Source organism: Cyphomyrmex costatus, unplaced genomic scaffold, assembly GCF_001594065.2.
Source record: "Cyphomyrmex costatus isolate MS0001 unplaced genomic scaffold, Ccosl1.0 scaffold18, whole genome shotgun sequence".
Taxonomy (NCBI): Eukaryota; Metazoa; Arthropoda; class Insecta; order Hymenoptera; family Formicidae; genus Cyphomyrmex; species Cyphomyrmex costatus.
Genome location: NW_017275824.1, coordinates 2,160,926 through 2,183,834, shown reverse-complemented (window position 1 = coordinate 2,183,834; position 22,909 = coordinate 2,160,926). Strand labels below are relative to the sequence as shown.

At 37.2% G+C, this 22,909-nt stretch overlaps 1 protein-coding gene across 1 annotated transcript in view; it reads right to left on the bottom strand.

Annotated features, from left to right (window-relative positions):
• Positions 1-22,909, bottom strand: part of nvy (CBFA2/RUNX1 partner transcriptional co-repressor nervy) — a 30,903-nt gene that overhangs the window by 3,852 nt on the left and 4,142 nt on the right. Inside the window, exons 2-4 of the mRNA XM_018537589.1 lie at positions 10,566-10,993; positions 9,122-9,268; positions 964-1,229 (exon numbers count right to left, since the gene is read on the bottom strand). Of these exons, the coding sequence (XP_018393091.1) occupies positions 964-1,229; positions 9,122-9,268; positions 10,566-10,993 (841 nt within the window). The remainder of the gene's footprint in view (positions 1-963; positions 1,230-9,121; positions 9,269-10,565; positions 10,994-22,909) is intronic.

Below are 22,909 nucleotides of genomic sequence, written 5' to 3'. Positions count from 1 at the left end.
GGCCAAGATTTTTCCAAAACTACGGCATTTGCGGTTTGGCAAACGTATTACACACACGTATATACGCGCAGCCGCAGCTGCATGGCGTTTATTATCGTGTGAATTATCGTTATGGACGAGCAAAGATTCCACACGATCTTGCGTGAAGAACACAATTTGCGCAGTAATTCATACATCTATTCGTTGCGCATATTTTTCTTCATCGATCATATAATATATAGACAGAAAATAGTGTTTGTTATATTTTCAGTACATGTATTATAATTAGAATTATATTGGTCTTTGCATTCTAAGAAATAAATGATCAGTTATGAATCAATTATAAATTAGAATAGGTTTGCCGATTCATAGATTCGCGAAATGGATTTAGAATGATAACATAATTAATTATATTTAATTATAATTTCAATTTGAGGCCAATACGAGCTTGGGATGTCAATATACGTGCAATGAACTAATTTTTTTACTTTTTACATGGGAGGTGCACTAAAGTTTTTTTATTAGTTTAAAAAAATATTTTTCAACTTTCAACTATATAAAAATTGCAACACTTCAATTTAGTATAAATGTAATACGATAATTTTAGCCTATGTATACAAAACAAAACCGTAAATAAAATTGTGAAAAAATATTTCAAATCATTACACTATTTAAAAATTATATCCATAGGATCTCTCATCAAAATCAATATGTTTCAATTAAATAAGTCTTCTTTCGAAAGCCGTCAGTTTCTCGCGCTAAACTCGTATTGCATTTCGCTATAGACTCGTATAATTAATTTCAAATTGAAATTATCGCTATCTATTAACGAACCAACCAAATTGAATCCATTCGTTTACAAATTTGTCTAAAATATGTAATTAATTCGAGCAGTGAATAATTAATCCAAATAACGATCTGTCCATTGATTGAGAACCATTGCTATGCATCTACGAACACAAGGTGATGCGTGTTCACACTCACGGGGTGTCGGAGGCACGGCGTTTCGGTGCATGAGCAACACCAGGATAATGGTGCAACGCGCCCGCGGCGTTGCTGCCCACCGCGTGCTGAATGGCGCCGGGATTAGAATTCGAGCGCATAGCGTAATGAGTGGAGCACTGATTACCACCGCTGATCCCATTCGCACCCCCATGCTCGCCAAAGACCTCGACGGACTCGCCGGACGGTACTAGCCCTACGGCCTCAAGAACGGCGGACTCATTGGATCGTAGAAACTGCACGCAGCTCTGCGAACACAAAAAGGATTGTATTCTCATTAATCCTTTTCTATCACATTTTACATCGTATAAATCGATACAACTATCCTCTTTCTCTTTTAAATACAAAACACTTGTACTTTTCTTTTTCTAAAACGAAAGGACTGTATTTTTCTTTATACCAATAAAATCGCTCACAAAGAAATGTGATACGTTGCAAAAGAGATATCAAAAACCTAACGTTACCATAGATCATATTTGAAATAAATATATTTTAGATGATCTCAATCTTGAGATTTTATGAATTTTGTACCCGACTTAGGCTGAAACATGTTTGGCCATTTTTACTTAAACACTTGAGAACAAGGCATTCAAAAAAAGTTTTGAATAAAAGTTGTAGGATTTGTAATCATTAAATGAACTATATATATTTTAAGTCCGAAGCTTTGCTGGGCCAACCCAGTACAGTAATCTATTGAGTTCTAATTAATTATTTTACAAATAAAAACCAAGTAACGTCTAATAAATTAAAATTTAGTTTGTAATTATCAACATATACAAATATTTTTTTATTTTGTGCCTGTTACGTCCGTCGTACGTACGGACGTGGGACGCAGGTCCGCTCTAGTCACGGTGCACGTTGAAAAACGCTCACGACGATGGAGATATAGTACGGTTGAAAAGGATACTCTACCGTCGCTGGTAGGCATGGTTTGTATGGAACTCATCGCCTTTGGGCACCGACCTGGTTTATACGGCCCTGTCTAATTCCGATAGATAGCGGATCACAACAACATGTAAGCACTTTGCACTGAATGGACTTGAGAAAGAAAGAAAGAAAACAAAACACGGAAAAGAACTTTGAATTACGGTTTTAATGATGAGAAAGAAAGAAAAACAAAATTTTTCACAACGAAAGCAAAACTCGAGCGTGCGAGATGACTATGATTCACAATTAATATTTAACGACGTTTTATTTCTCATTACGCAATCGTATTGCAACTTTTCGTGGATCTTACGCCACGAAGAACATTTACTTCTTTTCTCGAGAGAACACGAAACTGCAAGGTTTCCCAACGCAAATTTCTAAAGCACGGAATGCTTACAATAAGAGAACTCGGAGAACTTACAATATGATTCGAAAAGTCTCTGAGATAATAAAGAAGCACGAGATTTTTAGACACGGCGACGGATTTTACCGAAATCAACTACGTGACACGGCGATGTTTTAAGCAAGGTGATTTACTCCAAAGAAAGGCTTTTACGAAATCCACGAGAAACTTTAAGCAACAAGAAATGAAATGTTAGCTTTCACAAGAACTTTTAGATTACTCTAAATTGAAAAACGAAGTGCTAATTGTACCTATAATTATGAAAACGAAGTGCGCGAGAGAGACCTTTAAACAACTTAGATCTGGGAACGAAGTGCGTCGCGCTCTCGGAGAGTACGGCTTTTACCTATACTCTTTAAGGGGTGATCCTGAGCGGCAAAGAGAGCTGACCCGTCAATATACAAATACAAACCTTGTGTACAAAATTGTTCTAGAAACTTCTTTTAGAATGATTTTTATTAATTTAGGGTGGTTAACAACCGAATTTCAAGTGTTGCATATCCTGTAGTCGCTCGCCTACTTGCTTACGCTGCAACTGCGGCCTTAGTTATTATGTATAACTTTATGTCGAGTATCGCGACTCTTTGTCATCGCTCGCTGTGCGATCCAACGGTTTTTCGTATTATTTACTTAAGATGTTTTATAGTGCGGTTACAGTTGAAATTTTTATAGAAAACATTTGACGATTGTCGTTACTATACTATACACTGGGTTGATGCTGTTTCTGTAACTGAGGCATTTGTGGGAATTGTGGGATTTAAATTAATTACTTTATATCTCTCTGAGCAAGGATCATGCGATAAGCACATGATAGCGCTTCTCGCGCGAAGCGCTGCCTTGCGTTCCGTCGGCACGACAACCGATTAGCGTCTTCTATCGTGACATCCGCGATATGTCGCGAAATGACGTTACAGTGCCATATAAGATGTTTAAAAAACTTTGTTTAATTATAAAAATCATGTATTACAATAATATTTATTTTAACGGTTGTTTTAAAATCTATAGACATAATTTTTTTTATCAAAAAGGTCTAATATGTTGGGATGAAGAAGAAAGTATGTTAAGTTTTTCCCTGAATCAGGTCGCGCATGGACTGGAGACCGATTGGTTCGCTCGATCACATCGGTTTCGACTTTTAATATTCGTTTCACTGCTTTCTTTATCGCCGTTCCCGCCACTCGCGACCACCCAGTCAAAGTTCTCGTCGAATCCCTTATTCCGTCGTGCCCTCTCTTGCCCCAATACTGAAGTCGGCATGGCAGGGTGGGATTTATCGCTTCTAATTCAATATCGGTACCTTCTCGTAACCTCCTCCTACTCACCCCTCGCCACTTTTCCTTCCCTTACTTTCGAGCTCTTTCGTTTTCACGACTTGCAATTAACGATCATCGATCGGTGGACCAAGTAGATGTGATGACCACTCGCGCATGAAGGCACATGTGCAAAAATTTTTGCTTGAAAAGTGACGATATAACAAGAATATTGAAATATATTCTCGAACAAGTAAAATAATTAAATAGATTAAGTTCTTTTAAGTACATAGCATATTAAATACTCTAATATAATTAGTAAAAACGTGAATGCTCGATCTTTCTCTCCCTTTCACTTTTTTAATTTAAGATGTAATATTTTATATTTCTCATTGACCATGCAATAAAAAATACCAACATAAATTTACCAACACAACAAACAAAAAAGATCATGTTTGATTAAAAACTTTTTATAAGAATCAGAACATGAAAAAGCACTTTTGATTGGTCCATCATGTTTTAACCGAGGTATTAGCGATTCCTAGAAAGAAAAAGATTTAAAAAATAGAACAAAATGGGAAAATAAAATAATCAATAAATATCATTCTTTCATTAAAGTTAAAATTATACCCTATATATAAAACTTTGTGACAACAAATCTTTATTAGAGGTTTTTTATGTTCGATCGAGAAATGGGTTTTCGTAATCTAATATCATATTTTTGTGAATCCCTACATCAAATTGTGCGCTAATTATTGATCGGTATTTAAACACCGATAGAAACTAAACTGAAGTTGAAGATTGGATTACGAAATATCATAAATTAAATTGACAAATAACGTAATAATACTAATGATGATAATAAATATCTTTAAAACACCATGAAGATAAAATTTATCAGTTTGATCACTTAACAAGATTTCTTAAAACAGCAACTATTCATTGCAATAATCTACTAGACTGTTGTAAAGACGCTAATCTACAAGACACAAGTTCTTAATCGGTTCGACAATTTTTAAGAAACAAATCTGGCAAGAAGCTGCGACGATTTACATGTATATGACGCCGAGTTACGCTGAGATTTGGAGAAGATGTCGTGAAAGGAAAACCGGAAAACCAAGCCGTCGCGCTTGCGACTTTCGATCCTCACGTGCGCCTTCATTGCGCCAGCAGAAATGTAAATGCTCGCTATTAATTTGCAATTCGTTACCCCTCCGAGAGCGTCTGTCGCCCGACGCGGCGCGTCTCACTCTTTCCGTTTCGCTCGCCTTCGAGACGGGCAACAGCTGTGGGCAGTAGCGTAAGCGAGAGAAGACTCCCATTAATCCTCCCAGACTCGAATTTTGCGGCGTCATGGAAATTAAAGGTACGATGTGTATCAATTAATCGAATATAACAAACTTCTTCACATTAAGATTTACGTTGTGCCGCGGATGCAAAATTATTTGATCTCAATGATGTTCTGTACGAAAAAATCGGTTCGAGAAATTGTATTTTCAAATTTGGCAAATGTAATATATAGCTCTTAAAGAAGATTATATTGAAATAGACTTTTTCTTAAAAAAAATATATATCACTTGTTTTACCTAAATTTTTCAAACTACATACGTATTTAATATATATATATATATATATATATGACAAAAAAACATTTTTATTTAATTATAATAACACAATTTTATTATTCTAATATTTAAAGAGCTGCGCATAATACTTATTTCCATAATCTATAGATTGTTTCTTTGCATCTCAAAAAATATTTCAAATAAAAGAAAGAATCCTATTTCCGATCGAAGCAAGTCTCAATGCTTAATAAAATTTATATGCAAATTTACGAATATATTCTATAAATTGCGGTTTATCGGACTTGAAACGTTAAAAAATATTCCGAACTTTCCTTTCGTGTCTGTTCAGGCGCGTTCGCGTGCTCGGCACGAGTACCGAATACTTTTTCGCGCATACTCTTAATTTTAATACAACACAGATTTGTACCCATGGAAACGAATATAAAAGCGTTAATGCATTTTCTCTAACGTTAATTCCCCGTAAATTTGCATAAACATTACCGCCCGATATAAAATACGGTATAAAAGTCTCTTCTCTTTTTTTTTTTTTACAGATAAATAATTGCAAGCACCGGATTCAAACCAACCGATGCGTACATGGATGGCCAAAGTATACCGGATTAAATCGTACATCCACGGATTCAACGCGAGAAATTGTATGCAAGGGATAATTTTAAGGACGAGATTATATACATTACAGTCTCGAGCTCCCTTATAATTCTCCGAAATGCAGCGTTATTTAATCGGTTCTTCGAGCAATTCTTTCCACCAAAGCCTAAACTATTTCGTATGTAAAAAAAGGAAGTGGATTCTATGAGGACTTATTGTCGCATAATTTTTCAAATGTATCAATTCACTGCGCAGAAAAAGGCTTGACAAGAATCAACGAGGCTACACGAACATTTTTTTTTATCGTTTTATCAATGCGGAATAATTGAATGTGTTTCGTTGAAAGGGTACGTGCGTGATCGCGTGTCACACGTATCACGCGTATTATCGCATGACTATCAAACTCCGCATCTCGCGTGTATCCACAACGCGTTCGCGTTGCGAGAGTTTCGGGAAGGAGGGCAAAAATCGTGGCGCTTTTTTTCCCGATCCGCACCGTCTCTTTCCCTCTCTCGCTACCGAGTCGTTCATCCATCTTGGAACATACTGGTATGCTCCCACCGCGACGATCGGAAAGTAGCCTGGGAAATTAAAACAACCTGCCAGCCGGTCAGCCTTGCCTCTGTTGATTTTACCGTGTCCTCCCGCGCTTCTGCGTCACGTTCGTTGTACGGAGTGTCCCGGACCTGACACTCACGCAATTTCTCACGCAGATTCCGGGGCGTATTTAAAATGAATTGTTCCCTCGTAACGATCTGACGAAACGCTTGTAATTCTTGCATTATTCAACGTTGAACGTTCTGACGATACAGCTTCCAATGAAAAGAAAATATCTCTGCTATTTCTAATTGTAAGAGTTTACGTTTAATATTTATATATTATTTCGTGTACAATTTTTATACTTTCCTGTATATATTCGTCGTAATAATTATTTCACAATCGTATTGGTGAAAAGTTGAAGTGCCACAAAGAAATTAAACAGCGGATTGTATCGCCGCGTAGTCGCTGGTTTCGAAAATGAATTTTATAATCTGGGAAACTGACATCTGACGTAGCAGCCGCTTAGAGCTCGGTTTAAAATTTATCTAATGAATAATTAATTATTACTTCATTGCGAGATATAAACGAAATCTAAATTCAAGCGCTGAGCTATATAACATTTCAAATTTACGTTATTTTAATGCACGATGATTTCAGCAAAGAAAATTAAAAATTTATTTAACAGAAATGATCACTAAAATTTTAATCAAAAATTTAAACTTTTCTATCAATATTAATTTGCTTATTCTAAAGAGAAAGAACACTATATAAAATTTATGTTCGAACAACATCCGCCATTATAAAGAAAAGGAGGGAGAAAGACATTTTTCTTCTCTTTCGAGAATTTAAAACGGAAGGAAATAAAAATACATCTCCCTTGCGTGAGTCCGCGGTGACTCGTCTATTATCTTGAACGGCATACTTTGTGGTTCCATACTGGCCGCAATGTTGCGGGGAAGCAAACGCGTGAAAGGATTCGGGGACGCGGTTGCACTTGTTCGAGCGCAGTAGTGCATACAAATTTATGGGCCGGCGCGCGACCCAGGCGAGAAAAAGAAAGAAAGAGAGAGAGAGAGGGAGAGAGACATGAGGCACGTGCGACATCTTTGAGAGGGCATGGACCGGTTCCTGCATAACAAACGCTGCGGCCGGTGATCTTTCCTTCTCGAGACGCCGCGCACTCCGCGACCGCACGTTTGGAACGCGAGTCGACCACGTGCGACATCGATCCGCCCATTTGGAACGGCGAAATGTCACGTTGGATCTATCCGTCTCTCCCTATTTCGCCGCGATATTCCCATCAGAGAGAGCGATAAAAAAAATCGCGTACTCCGCGAATTGTTAACGGAGCGCGCGATTTTACGAAGTACCGCGTATTACACGAGGAGTAAGAGAAGTGGCAGTTATAATATGCTTTTCTCGATAAATACAAATGATGATAAATAGCATTATTTTTACGAAACAAAAATGTGCGAGATATCTTAAAATAATTTAAAGAATAATTGAAATCTTGAGACATAATAAATACGAGATGTATCGTGCATCTACAATTATCTGAAAAGTCTGACTATATACAAATGTTAACTTCTCTTACTGAAGTCTAGTATTGATCAATTAATTATTACCAATTATTAACTCCTTCAGACCTACATACATTGTAATGTATCATATGTCAAATTTGAAGACATCCGTTGAAATTATTTAATTTTATCGATATCATGAGATTTAATGTATATAAGTTATAGATACATAATAATATAAATATCGAAGAAATAGTCAAAATTTAAAGAAAAAATTAACATGGTTCCAATAAAATCAAGGGGTTAATAAAGAAAAACAGTAATTAATTAATTTAAAAATTACAAGAATAAAATTATTATTCTAAGTATTAAAAGCACTTCTGCCATTTAATGCATTTTTAGTTATTCTCCAAATAATTCTATCTTACACAAATTAAATTGACCGGTCTTAGATTTTTGTAAAGGTGAAATTATTTAAAGTTGGTAACGGATATTTGAATTAAAATTCGTATTTAATTCCGATATGTATATCTACGCAAATGACTTATTTTGATTGTGACAGATCCCGGCCGCGAGGTAGCGATTTTTGCCAGCATGGGGAATGCGCGTCTTCATGCATCGTTACGCGCCGCACTGTGCCGTGCCGCGTTGCACACGAGTGTAGTGATTTATGACCACCGTAGTGGCTCCAATAAAGCATCGGACTGCTTATGAATCAGCCGTCACCGTTATTCTCAATGCAATCTTGTGACACTTTACCGAATCTATAGAAAAATCATATATTTTTTTTCTTACAATATAAATATTAGTCAAAAATGCTGACTCTCGAAAAGTAACGTCAAAATAAAAATGCATTATAATGCAGAATAACATAGAGATAAACGTAATGATAATTGTTATGTCTGAAAAAATAATGTTGCATGATGCAAGTGCGATCCATCTCGTCAGTGAATTCTTTTTTTACTATTTATATGCGTGGAAATAAATTTCCGTTTCGCTTCATGAAAAGAACTGTTTTGCTGGAATATTTAAAAATGTAACCACACACATCAGAAAATAATTTGGTTGGACTATCAAAATAATTAGGTATGTAGAATATTGAAGCTTGATGAGCAATATCGCAAAAAATCAGTCCAGCAACCAATTTAAGTGTCTTACATTTTTAATTATTTTGATGGTCTATTAAAATTATTTTAAAATATGATGTATCTAGTAAAATTTTTAGAGTTTTAAATTCTTCGCAGTAAAACTGTTCTTTCTTGTAGGAATGAAATGATAGTAAAAAATCATAGTAAATCGTAGTAAAATTGTAGTAAACTGTTTTACCTGATTATTCACCCTGGCGGCGTTATTCAGGTCCCTTTGCAGGGAGGGCAAGGTGTGCTTGAGATACGGCAAGACGAAGCTTCGGAGTGGGAAATTGGTTGCCTCCTGCAACGCCGAATGAAACTCCTCCGCGGTCATGCTGCCGCTCTGCAATTAACGACACGGCGAGCGCCGCGTGTAATTCAATCGTCGGCAAAAAGATCGGATCCCGAAGCGAAACGCGTTTCCGGAACGAGTTGCGCGCGCGGCTTTGGTTGGATTTGGTTTTGCGTTTGTCACGTGCCGCGATCGTTTTACAGTTAAGCACGGTCACCAGATGTCACGTTTCCGGGACGTATGCACGCTCGGTACACACGACGACATTATGCATTATGTACGTACTTTGAATATTTACGAGCTGTTTAACGACACGGTACGGCCGGCATCGATTAACTATGCTTTTTTTCATCCCGCGCCGCATGCATGCATGCACATTGCAGAATCGTTTATCTGACGCTTGTTAGTTACAACCGCACCACGAATTTTCATGACGTTATCATTGCCAAAATGTAATCGATGAAATATCGCTAAAAAGTATATTTTTTCACAACGAAACTATTATGGGCTTCAAAAGTTTTACGACAAACTCTTTATCGGGATATAAAATAAATAATTGTTCCTTTTGTTGAATTGAAAGGAAATCGTTAATCTATTTTAATAATGCAAAGCAATATCTGCTATTGAGAGAAAAGCCTATAATTTATTATACGGATGCACCTAACGATGATGCAATATGATGTATGCACACTGCAAATCTCATGATTTCAGCACGCGGCAGAAAACTCCGTCAGCTGGTACGCGTATATTACTTTATTGTTGATACTAAAAGAATTCATAAATCCGGAAAGGTCTTGCATGAAGATAATCTGCAAACTACGTGTAATGTGCAATGTGAGATAAGCTGACAGAGATTGCTAATAAGCTAACGGTCCATATAATATATGATAAACGCTAAAATTTATTAGAATATTGCGCGATAGGAAATTGAATAAAAAATGAGCAATATTAATCCGGATTATATATGCGTGTTACGCATCATTATTTTATTCGTGCATGTGCGATTAAATATTTATATAACGCATATAAAAAATATTAACATTATTAAAGTATCTTAAAAAATTAATTTATCTAATTCAATAAAAATCTATTTTATTCTAAGAGACTTTTAGAATGCATCTCTATCTAAAGAGAGAAATCTCGCTTTTGAAGATTGACGATTGAGCCACTCTTTTTTAAGACTGGTCGAGAGACTATAGTTCAATTTTCAGTCTTGAGATACTACTCTAAAGATTATATAAAACTGCTGCTTTCTAAAAGTGAATCAGTATATTATTACTGACTTCAGCGCTGTGCTTATGACTGATTAATTGTTATTTTTAGAAAGTGTAAATACAGATTTACCTACCAAAAGCGCAAGTACCAGCGTGCGCACCGTATCACCCGTGTCTGTTGAGATATCGGTGGCGAATTGCACCAGAGTGCCCAGCAACCTTTTGAGCTTGCCGTGTCCTGCGAAGATACCACTGACGCATCTGGATGCACCGGCAGTGCCGTTCGCTAACACGGCACCATCACTCTGCTCGTCCGTCGTCCTGAGCCCGGCATTTGCAGTACCTGCAGCAGCCTCCTCGAGCTCAGGTTTGAGCGATTGTGAAGGCAAAGGGCTGTCGTTATCAGAAGACCTAGAGCAACCGGATGCGCCTTTGTATTCCGATCGAGGGCCGTTTGTTTGCTTCTGTTGACCGATCCTTTGATGCTGCTGAGAGGAAGGTGAATGCGCCTCAGGCTGGACCGTTTCCTCGCGCGAAGACTTCTCCCGCGTTACCGAGGATGCTGTAATGAGAATCAGTTCTTGCCTTCAAGTGTCTTGTTTTTAAGAATATTTGTAAAGACACTTAAATAGTTGTAATTATAATAATTGTAATTAATTCAAAGATAAATATATTCTTAATATATATTTTTAATTATGGATACTTTAACCTCCGTTATTTGCTGGTGAAATATTATCGCAACCCCAGAGTGCGTCACGGAGAGGCCACGGTAGGATTTTACACTCCATTTTTTTCTATTTTTTTTATTCGTTTTCAATTTTTTTATTTATTTTTACTTTATATTTTTTGATCTTAATTTTTTATTTTTTATATATGTTTTTTAGGTGCTATGTTGGATCCGCTATTTTAAACTTAAAAACTTCGACTCTGGATTCATTACTAGAGATAAAAAAACCCTTATAGATAAAATTCCATGTAAAATATGAAATTATATGCTCTCACCAGTTTTGGAAAAAAAAAAATTTCAGTGAACTGGTTAATAATAAACATAAGTCGTGGTTTTCGTTTCATTTCAGAAACCAAACTAAGAGCGCAGAGAAGAAAAGGAAAACCAAAAAGACTAATGGTAATGATAACATTTGAAAAAACCGTTGACCGCCATATATGACCCTAGAAACTCAAATCCAAAGTCAAATTCTTATTACTATTAGATAGACTTTGTATAACTTCTATTGCACATAACGCCCTTTAGAGACGTCATTCAAGCGAAATATTGCACAGTTGAACTCTACTCGGCGAGATCTTTCCAACAATATATAATATATATGGTATACATATACGAGGAGGAGGCCCGAAGTATCGTTGGATATAACGCGAGGGAGTTGACGAACTTTAGAGGAAGAGGAGGGCGGTAGTAGATCATCCCGAATGAGACGAGCTTGTCGAGCCATCGGGAGAGGGTGCGTAGGTTTGCGTGTCGGAGCGCAAGGATCCACCGGATCGGAGGATGCTGAATGACAGTTTTGCGCAGTGGTGCAGGCGGAGGAGGAGAAAGGAAGCAAAGCTCTTTACCAGGAGCTGAGTAGTGAAATCCCTGTGATAACGTGGATTCACGTAGGCGGGGAAGGTCGCTACCTGGTTTTTTGATGAACTGGTCGAACACCGATGGATCGAACTCTCCGGTCTGGTAGAGCTGACGCTTTAGCCGTCTATGTTGGCACACAATATGTAGGCCCGATCATCCTATGCTCTAACGAGATGAAAGAGTTCCATTACTAAGCGTCAAAATTTCCTGTCGCTATAAAATGAGATTAGAGAACTACCCGGAAAACCCAGGGATTATCGTAAGAGTATGCGACCTGCGCGAGGGGAATGCAAAAGCCTAATTGGTGTTCAGGGTCAGAATCGAATCAAAGAAAAAGTATGTATATGCGAAAAGACGTAAGGGTAGTTTTATTTAATGATAATATTTAAATAATGAATAGATTTATTTATTATTACGGATATTGGAAACCTTTTGGTGCGGAAGACGAAAGGGATGAACGAGGAGAACGTTCGAATGGCGAACGCGCATCTTAAAGAGCGAGAAGAGAACGTCCGAATAACGAGTGCGCACCCAAGAGGGATGAGGGGAGAACGCCCGAATAGCGAGCGCGCACCCAAGATGAAGGGTAGCCCGAGTGTCAGGGTGGAGAAGAGAAGTGTCAGTTTACTGTACTCTTAAATATTACACTCGCGAAACTCGTTTTTTCCACTTTGCAAAAAATACAAAGGTTGTTCGCTTTAATCTTCTACAGAAATGAAACCTCTCGATGAATTCCGCTCAAAATTTGACAGTAATCAGTTGAAAGATGCTACTTGTCAAAAAGTAAGATAGATAGATTGGCTTGCCCTCGCCTTTGTTATCGCGCTACAAAACCTAATGGGTGATTCTTATTGCGATATACGCAAAATTAATAATTAGCGCGTGCTCGCTAGATAGTAGCGCCCTCGCTCACACTCGGCGATCCGCGGTTTAATACTGGATATCGTTAGCGCGATAGCATCCTCGTATAATCAGATACGGGAGGCGCGGAAAAAAAAGATAAATTGACGCGCCCGGACGTAACAGTGACATTACTACGAATTCTATTCATAAATGCGTTTCAAGGCTAAAAAAAATTTCGATGCACGACTTGCAAATTTGAATACGATATAAATATTCACACACCGAAATATTTAAGCATCAAGTTTGGACCGAATGTAGAATTTCTCTTACTCTCTCTTAATTAGACATATTCATTAACTTATTATAATTACAAAACTGTGATATACATCCAATAAATCATATAAACTTCTAATAAACCAAGAAAAAATATTGCTCAAATTTTCCATTGAAATTGTCTTGAAGTTTTCGGAGATATCAAATAGATAAAAAATTTATAACGTCTCTTCGATAAAAAAAAAAAAAAACTATCACACAACTCTGCGATGCTTCGGCCGATACCAACGGCAAAGGCTATTTCGTTGCGACTTGATCCGCGCGACTTCCAATGACGGGTCATCCGATAAAGCCACGGATGGGCATTTCGGAACACAGACATTATTTACATTTGAAACAACGAAAGAGAAACCGTTCGGAGAGCTCGGAAAAGCACGGCGCCACCACAAACGTCCTTTGTGTCGCGTATCCGTGGGACGTCAAGCACGAGGGCACGTGGAACGGGCAGCCGGATCCGGTAGCGCAAACACTCTTCTGTACAAACGTATACACATACTTGCGTGCATACTTGCACACGCGTGCCACAGTCGGTGTGTGTACGCACACGCGCCCAGACACGCGGACACGCCCGCGCGTGGATGCAACGGATAACATGCAATTACGGGCCGTGTCATCTACCTTGTCTTGTCCCCGTTCCGTGCGCGCGTGTTATCTCTCGTGGAACGCCTGCGGCATGCGTGGCGAAAACGACGAGAGCATGCCGAGTATGCCGATAACGAAACGTTACAGCCGAGCTTCTGTGATACAGCTCGATCGACAGCGACGGGAAATCCTGCAAGGCTGACCCCTTCAGCGAATTCCTTCGACGCGTTGTAGTGCTCGCAATTAATCAGTCGATCGGTTATCGGTGAAGTCATAGACAATTGTGAACACACAGCAAAATACGTACTGTATAGGCAGATAATAACTACTTGTTTTAAATATTTTACAAGTTTATATATAGCCGCAAATCTATTATAAATTTATCACAAAAGCAACATATTTATTCAAAATATATTTTGAAGCCTAGTAAGTTCACTAATTAAGAGATTGTTAAATTAAAACAATTTCGATTTTTTATTTATATAGTTACTTCCTCGATGAATTTTATAATATATTCTTTAAAAAAATTAATTTTTATTTGGACCACGTAATGAGGTTTTCTATATGTAATGGGTATGTATTTTAAGATTCTTATCAAAAGATATTCTTTGTCAAAGAAAAACGTTATTTAAAAGAGCAAAAGTATATTGAATAATTACTTTTCTTTATAATAAAATAATATTTTTCTGTGTGTAAATTACTCATCAGGTTTTGCTCGCGTGCAAAAATGGAACGTTTAATCTTAATTTAAATGAGATTTTTAATTCATTTGTGTCATTCCGTTACTTCAAAAATGGTAGAATTAAATTCAAAAAATTAGGAGTAGCAGTTATCTAAGAAAATTTATTATTATATTTAATTTTTTTCCAGTAAAATTAGCGTGTACAGAAATAAGACATAATAAAAAAAGCTTTCATGTATATAATAGTTTCAACAACATACAAATTTATAAAGATATTATAAAACTGAGATTTTAGAAAGAGTTACAAAACTTAATTATTAGTTAAGAAAACATAACAAAAGTTTAAAATGTTAGGAACATCAGCAAATAATATAGCGAAGCTATTTTAAAAATGGAAAATGATTTGAGAGAAATATAATTTATAAGTTCTTCCATTGTTCAGGAACAATTGTTACTCATATCTCTTTATTTTCAAGAGTGCCAATAATGTAGTGATATTATCGAAATGACAGTTATATCTTCGAAGCGTTATAAACTCGCGCTAAAAACTTTTTTACTCCGGTAAAAACATTTATATACGGGCGCATAACTAGCATATAATTAAAGGTCCGCAGATATCCCATAAAACGTACAACATAAAAATCTAAGCCAACATGATAATACATGTTTACAAGTCGCTGTAGTAAGTAATTAATCTAACACAAACTATCGGATTTACAGATTATAAATGGTTTTCTGCGACTAATTATTGACTTATTGAAAACTCAGACACTTCACAATTATCGGAAAATTAACCAGATTTTCAGCAATATCAGATAAGGCGTCAAATAATTAATGCGAAACCTGATCTTTGCTCACGTGAAGGTTGTCAGATAAGACGGTCAATCTATCGACAGGAGGGACGATCCCATTAAGCTAATGGAACTGTTCGTCATGAGATATTTTTGTGTGAGTACGTGCGAATACATGGCCGAAGTATCGAAGGAAAGAGGGAGGCATGTCCGTAAGAGGGAGAGAGGAAAGAGAAGATGGTACGCGCAAGTAAGAAGAGAAGGAGGAAAATGAGGAGGAGGTCGACGCTACCGTGTCACTACCACCTGACGCCGGTAGCCAGTAGGTAATTACCTGTACCTGAACTCTCGACAAACTAAACTACCTCACGGCTTATACGATATGACGGGGAGCCTGAGTACACACAAGCACCTTCCGCCGCTTGCATAAAGGCAAGGTGGTTACACGGGGCGTCGTCGTAATATCCCACGGAAAAATCCCCTCGATGGTCTCGGTAACTGCCGCGAGGATACCGGCAGGAAGATCACGAATGGTGATTGCGAAAATAGTGTTTGCCGTGCCGTGATAACCGGAATCGATTGAAAAAAAGAATGACAGAAAGTATACGTGAACAAAGAGACTTTAAAAATAAATTAATATTACTATAAAGAAGAAGCACGAAAGCCAACGCAGATTCTTATAATGAAAACAATTGTCATATCATCAATTGTATTATATATATAGCATCAATTCATTCAATATAATAAAAGAATAATTGTTTCGAACTTATCATCAGGTCATTCTCAATATATATATATATCTAATAATTCAATAACGATGTCGAATAATAAAATATATATAAGAGTACGTCGTTTACCTATCACTCGCATGTCATTTCGGCTAAATAAAAATTTGTCACAATATAAAAAGCAAGGAAATTGTGAGAGGATTCATTTAACACTATTATTTAGATTGAATTATTAATGAATTTTAAATCGCTAACGATATTAAGAATGGCTTGATGATAAAGTCGAAACGTTTATTCTTTTATTATTAAATGAGTCGTATAAAGAATTGTTTCCGCTATAAAAATCTAAGGAGGCTTTTCTTTCTCAATAATATTAAATAGTAGAAAATTTCTTCGCAAAGTATAGTCATTTTAATATGAGTCGCAATTACGTAATAATTATTATGATCTTTTGGCTACAAGTTTCTTTCGTGCGACGTTTCTCGTTGCGTAATGGCCGTATCACACTATAGCGACTAGTAAAACGCACGATAATCGCTGCTCTCTTATCGATTTGTTAACGTTTTGTCATGCACCTCTTTCTGTTATCTGTCAGCGAATTAATTTGCCGGTTGACGGGCGAACGGATAGGACAGAATGTTTAATTGCGATCAGTAAATTTAGATGTAACATTTGTAATAATATTATTCGATTGTAATACGCCATAAATATATGATAAACGTTGCAGGCTCTCTCTGCTGATGTTTATTCGCTTGCGATTTATTAACGCTGATGTCGTTTTACGGGTGATAACACAGTACAAGTCAAAGTAAAACACCAGACATGGATTTAATTAATTACGTTGCTGCAAGCGTTTTCTTTACACACGTTCGTAACAAGTTCCCACCAAATTTATCGAATCGGGACAATTTTCTATTAATTTCTGTTCCAAAGCGATAAATACAGCCGAATGAGCTTGATAATGAGTGGGACTCTCTATAATGACGATGACTTTACGATACGAAATCGTGGCGACACATGCATCTCCGCGGTACAACGATTGGCATCTATGCGGGTGCAAGCATCCAGGATCCATCCATTTTCGAATCATGTCTCAATGCTCCATCGATTAAGTGAGCAACGCGATAAAACAAAGATTGATTATACCTAGGACAAATCGGACATATACGGTGCTAAACGAAAGTGCTGACACAATGCGGTTGCTACTGGCCTATTTCTTCAAAGAAAGTGGCAGTAAAATATTAATTTTTATAAAGCACTTTATTTTTTATTTCTATATAAAATTACAAATTATAAAAATGAACATAAATAAATGCAATTACAAGAAAAAGACGTTTCTTAAATAATGTGTTTTTAGACAAAATTATTAGCACAACTGACAGTTAATGTGTATTCACGTTGACAATATACATACATTAACTGTCAGTTGTATTAAGTTCGTACAATTTACCTTTTTTCATTAAACAAGACGTCTGTTTTTTTATTCCTGTACTAGAACTCTTTTTCTCATTGTCTTCAAATATTAAACAAATATATTACTTGTCTTACTTTAAGTCTGAAAGTGTACACTAGTTCCGCCATAGAAAACAGACCCAAGGAGAGACGTGAGAAAGTCCCGACATTCATTCTTTGTATCATTTAGGTTAGTTTTTAACTGAGTTACGAGAAATAGTGGATTATTTTTCAAATTGAAATAATAATGGCTGCGAGTCAAGCTGAATGTTCATTTGTATAATAATTGTAATAAACAATGAAACGGATATTTTATTCTCTATATCATGTCATTTCCAATATTAACAAAGACAAATCATTTTGCATAACATACGAATATCGAACGGTATAGTTTAAAGTATTTATAAAAATTATGTCATTACTAAACTACTTATAAATCTTACTTGAGACGTTATCAAGAACACAAGCCGAATTATTTTTCTTCTGTGACTGTATATATACTTTATTATGTCAATTTACTACATCATGATATTATAAATATAAAGTAAAGTTTTTATAAAAATTAAACGGTTTGCTATTTTTTTAGATACTAATTTGATTCTACACACAATAGCAAGTTGCTGTACTAATGCTGCGTCATTTAGCACCGTACACATCTCTCGTATTCTCTTCTTCCACAATTCAAAAAAATTCGAATCAGACGTGAGTTCGCCACGCAATTGCGATTCCTAAATAAAATTATAATTGTAATTATACACGCGATATAATAACATGCAAACAATGAACGATATAATTATGTAAATAGATTGTAATGAAGTAATTAACAAACATGATTATTGCGTCGAATAATATGTTGCGGTATTATTATTCTGTTACTGCGGCGGGTAAATAATTGCAATATCAGTTGTCATACATATCTGATGTATTGCCATTTAATCTTGTCATAACAATTAGCGTAATTTCGTCACCGTTAAAAATGCTTCGAAGAAAGAAAAAAATGGGAGGAATTGGATATGAGAGTAGTTTGTGTGAAGAGTCCTCGGTGTACTGAACTAAAGACGAACTGTGTTAAAAAAAAATATAAAAAAATGTTTGCTAAAAGTGTGTTTTTTTTATCAAAAATTGAAAATTGTTCGAACTACCCTCATACGTGTGGGACGTATGTTTCGGTATGTGCTCGAAGAAAGACGGTATGTCTTATTGGATCTGATTGCCTACGAGTCCACATTTGTCAAAGTTCTCTGTACATGTAGCCAAGGTTAAAGACCGTCAGCGTGCAAAAGCATGTGCACGACACGCGAATGTTTAATCAGCGTCGCGTTGTGATTGCACGCGACTGTCACTCAGCCTGAACTTGTGACGAGTGCAATCTTGTCGGCTGCGCCGATGTAGCCGCGTCTTTCGTTCGTATCGTCTCGCGCGTGTGCGTGCTTATGTGCCCGTATGTACAAGAAACCTGGAGAGAAGGTATCTAGCTGGATGATGGTAATGGTACAGCCGCGCTGCTACCACCGCCGCCGCCACCACCGTCGCCGCCGCCGCCGCTGCTGCTGCTGCCGCTGCCGCTGCTGTTGCTGATGTTGCTATCCCTTCGGCCAGCTGTTACTTCCTGCAGCGGTTCTCCATCCTTGTCTCTCAACCGTCGCCCCGCTTCACCCTGTCCCCGGAAGCTTATCAGGAGAAACTCCTTTGCCGATTTCCTTTGATCGTGACGAGCATCCGCAGTATTCGATATCATCGAGCAAACGTACGTTGGTCGTCATTTTTTGTCATAATAATGGGTGCTTTCCATTTGGTGACATGAATCGACACAAGTGTCGTTCTACCTTTGTTATTCACTAAAATGTCAAGAAAGATAGAATAATGTGTGTATCGACTTATGTCACTAAGTGGAAAGTACCTGTTATAAAACGATTAAATTGAAGTTGAAAGCTCTGACAATCCGTCAAAATATAACGATTAACCACGGAATCACTCAAAAAAGAGAGAAATGTTTAAAATGTGTTATTCTTGTCTCCGTTTTTCAAACACTTAAAGATGTTTCCAATTTTATCAATAAACAAAAAACGCTGTGTTTGGATTTAAAACATACAGTATTTTGTTTATTGAAAAAGTTTAAAACACTCAAACATCTTTAAATGTAAAAAATGGAGACAAGAATAAAACATTTTAATATCTTGAAATTAAACGCTTTTTTTTTCACAGTGATGTTATTTAAAAAGTCAATCTGCATTTTTCATCTTTTATTATATTTCCTCTTTTATTTCGCTTATATTTATTTTAATAATGCTCCGAGTAAACGTAACGTGAATGTAATCTGCATAAAGTTACTTGTAGCATTTTCGGTTTTAGTTTCTTACAATGTGGATGTCATAAATTTCGATGCATAAAGGAACTGTATACCATTGAAAATTTCGGACAACCGCGTACCATTTTTCTGCGGAGCTCCATTTGTCTTCGTCGATAGTAGAAAATCAAAGTTTACCCATGTGGGTTGTCCTTGCAGACCATATGCGCGCACACACATGTGCGGAACCCGAAGGCAGCATCTGAAGCGTCGTGGTAAACTTTTCTTTGAGTTCCGTTGGAAGATATCCGTTATCCATGATAATATCTACATATTCGAACGATGCACAATTTCGTCCGTAAATCTGCGTCACGCGAGTCATTTGAATTTTTATATTACTTTGACTTATACACACCAAAATGTAATCGTTCTGTTTCCAGTTTATTTACAATCAGTCAATCACATTGAAATTGCACTAACACTAAAAGTACCAATGTTTTTTTGCGTACTCAATAAAGGGAGAAACAAGCGAATAAATTACTTTAAAAATAAAAAAAGAGATGAAAAATAAAATATTTCATCTATCAACCATAAAAAACATAATCTGAAAAATCGAAAAATTTTAGAATTCTATTTTTTTTTGCAAAAAAATGTAATATTAATTTAAAAAATAGAAACGGTGTACTATAATGACTGCTTGATACTTATATTCTTATAGTATTAAATATTGCAATGTGTACTAGAAACCGGATATAAGTTCCATTAAATATAAAATGGATTTTTATGCTCATACGCCTTTAACGTGCCGATATCTCTCGTGCATCAAATTGTTTCTCACTGGGGCTCTTTATTTCTTCGTAACACGCATCACAGCCAGACATTCCGCAACGATGAAGAAGTTCTCCGCAAACTATTACGTCAATCAACCGTTCCTTCCACGAGTTACTTTCGCTGCACTGTTACTGACGTAAGCCATCGCGCAATTAGCAGTTACGCTTACAGAAATCCTTACTGTTTTCGCAGTTGCATGGAACTTTGTATGACTTCACAGAAGTATAAAATTGTGTTATACAAGTTTATATGACAATTTATTTCGTAAAATTTGTCGTCGTATTACTTTCGTAATTTTTAAATTTCTATGAAATCAACAGCTATAATACACATTTGCAGAATTTTATATAAATTAAATATTTTTATATACTGCGTATATATATAGATTTTTAATTGCGCGCCGAAATTTTTTCAGACTTGAAACGCAACACTATTAAACTATCGCAGTAATATCATGAGTTAAATTGACTGACAATTTAACCATTTTTTATGCTGTTTACGCATCTTAGATCTTAATATAATGTTGAATGATCTATTAAAATCTATAAATAATTAATTTTTCATTGCAAAAAATATTACTTCGGCCGAGAGTCAGTGCACTGATTTTATGATTTAATCTGACAAGTCAAAGTGAAATATGTCAAATTATAAAATATTTTACCTAACAACAGTAAAGTGTATTGCAAATTTCAACGTTTTCTAAATTTATATTAAACAAATATCTTTACATCAATTTGTGTAGGAAGCACAATTCAACGAGCACTGAATGCATCCAATCGAAGTCCTTATCTATTAATTTGAGAAAACGCGAGAAATGATGACATCGCTCAACAAGTATTACAGTTAACGTTGATTCATCGAAAGTACGCCAAAAATTTTAGCTCGAGAGTTATTTCATTTGTTGACATAAATAACGTACTGATTGTGGAAGAACACGTGTGCCTGCTAATCGCAGCTGCTAACTGCAACTGCACCCAGATTAGCATCCGAGTTTACGCATCTGAGCTATATACGCAAGGTTCCGCACGGGGCAAGGTGGTCTTCGTGGGCGACGTTCGACGGGGTACGAAGAGAGCGAGATCGATAAAGCGCACGTGCTCCACGCGGCTGAGAGTCCCTGGCTGGAAGTAAGTACGGTGGGACTCAGCTGTCGCCTCCTAATTGCCGGGACAATGCAACAGATGGCTTTGATCGCAATCCCTATATATACCCACGGTCTTCCCGCTCTCGAATTCTCCTTCGTTCTCTTTCTCCCTCATCCCGAACAGAGCTCCCTTTTCTTCCGCCCCTTTCGCCGACGCCGCCGCCGCCGCCGCCGTTTTTCTCGCATCCTTCTTCTCGCGGGTCTTCTCCCCGCCGATTCGATCCCGACATCTCGCGACTCCATGTGTTCGATTTCATCTCGCCGACAAGCGTACCACTTAAGTACCGAGAACGTCATCCTCGGATTTCATCCTGGTCACTGTTTCCGTTTGATCGGTTGCACACTTGAAATTTAACGCGTCACGCGATGCCGAATGTCTTTTTTTAACTTGGCTAAACGCAGAGAGGGGAGAGAAGATGTATACGGGCCGTTCCCCTAAACTTCAATAAAAAAAAATCATTGGACTTCTGTTGATAAATCTTTTTCTGGTCTTGTTATGCCATAAATATCGAAAAACGCTATAGCTGTGGTTTAATTTCATTTCCTATCTTCTTTCCAAAACAGAATTACACAAAGACAAAGCCTCGATTAATTTCAATTATTACAGAAACAAAAACAAAAACGTTAAATGACCCAGTTAACGTTTATGGAAATGGAAGAGCCGCAGGACAATTTTGTTATCCTAAAAGACCATGTCAGTAATTAAATTAAACATCGCTTTCAAAGGGGCTTAACTGTATATTCGGTACATCTATAAAACTAAATAACGTCCTGAGATTCCGAAACGCATCACTAACTATTCTCCCGTTAATGCCTGATATCGTGAGCCCTTCAGTTTTAGGAGAAGATCCTCGGTAGCGAGAGGGGAGAGGCGGACGTACACCGAGGACGAGCTCCAGGTCGTAAGCCGCACCCCGTAAGTACACGCGGTGTGCGGGTGACTATCGCGAAATACACCTCGAACGGCGTAGCGTCGGGGATGCCCCGGCGGCGCGGGCGGATATGATATCAGCCCCGAGCAGAATCCCAGTGGAAGTGTCGGACGTGCCTTATCGCGTCTGGACCAGGCAGTCAGGCGGCGCACGAACCTAACCGACACACACCGGGCCAGCCAACCAAGTTGACTGACTGCTCGCAGGAGTTTCGCCATCATCCCCCACGGAGCACATTCTGTCTTTCTCTCTCTCTCTCTCTCTCTCTCTCTCTCTCTCTCTCTCTCT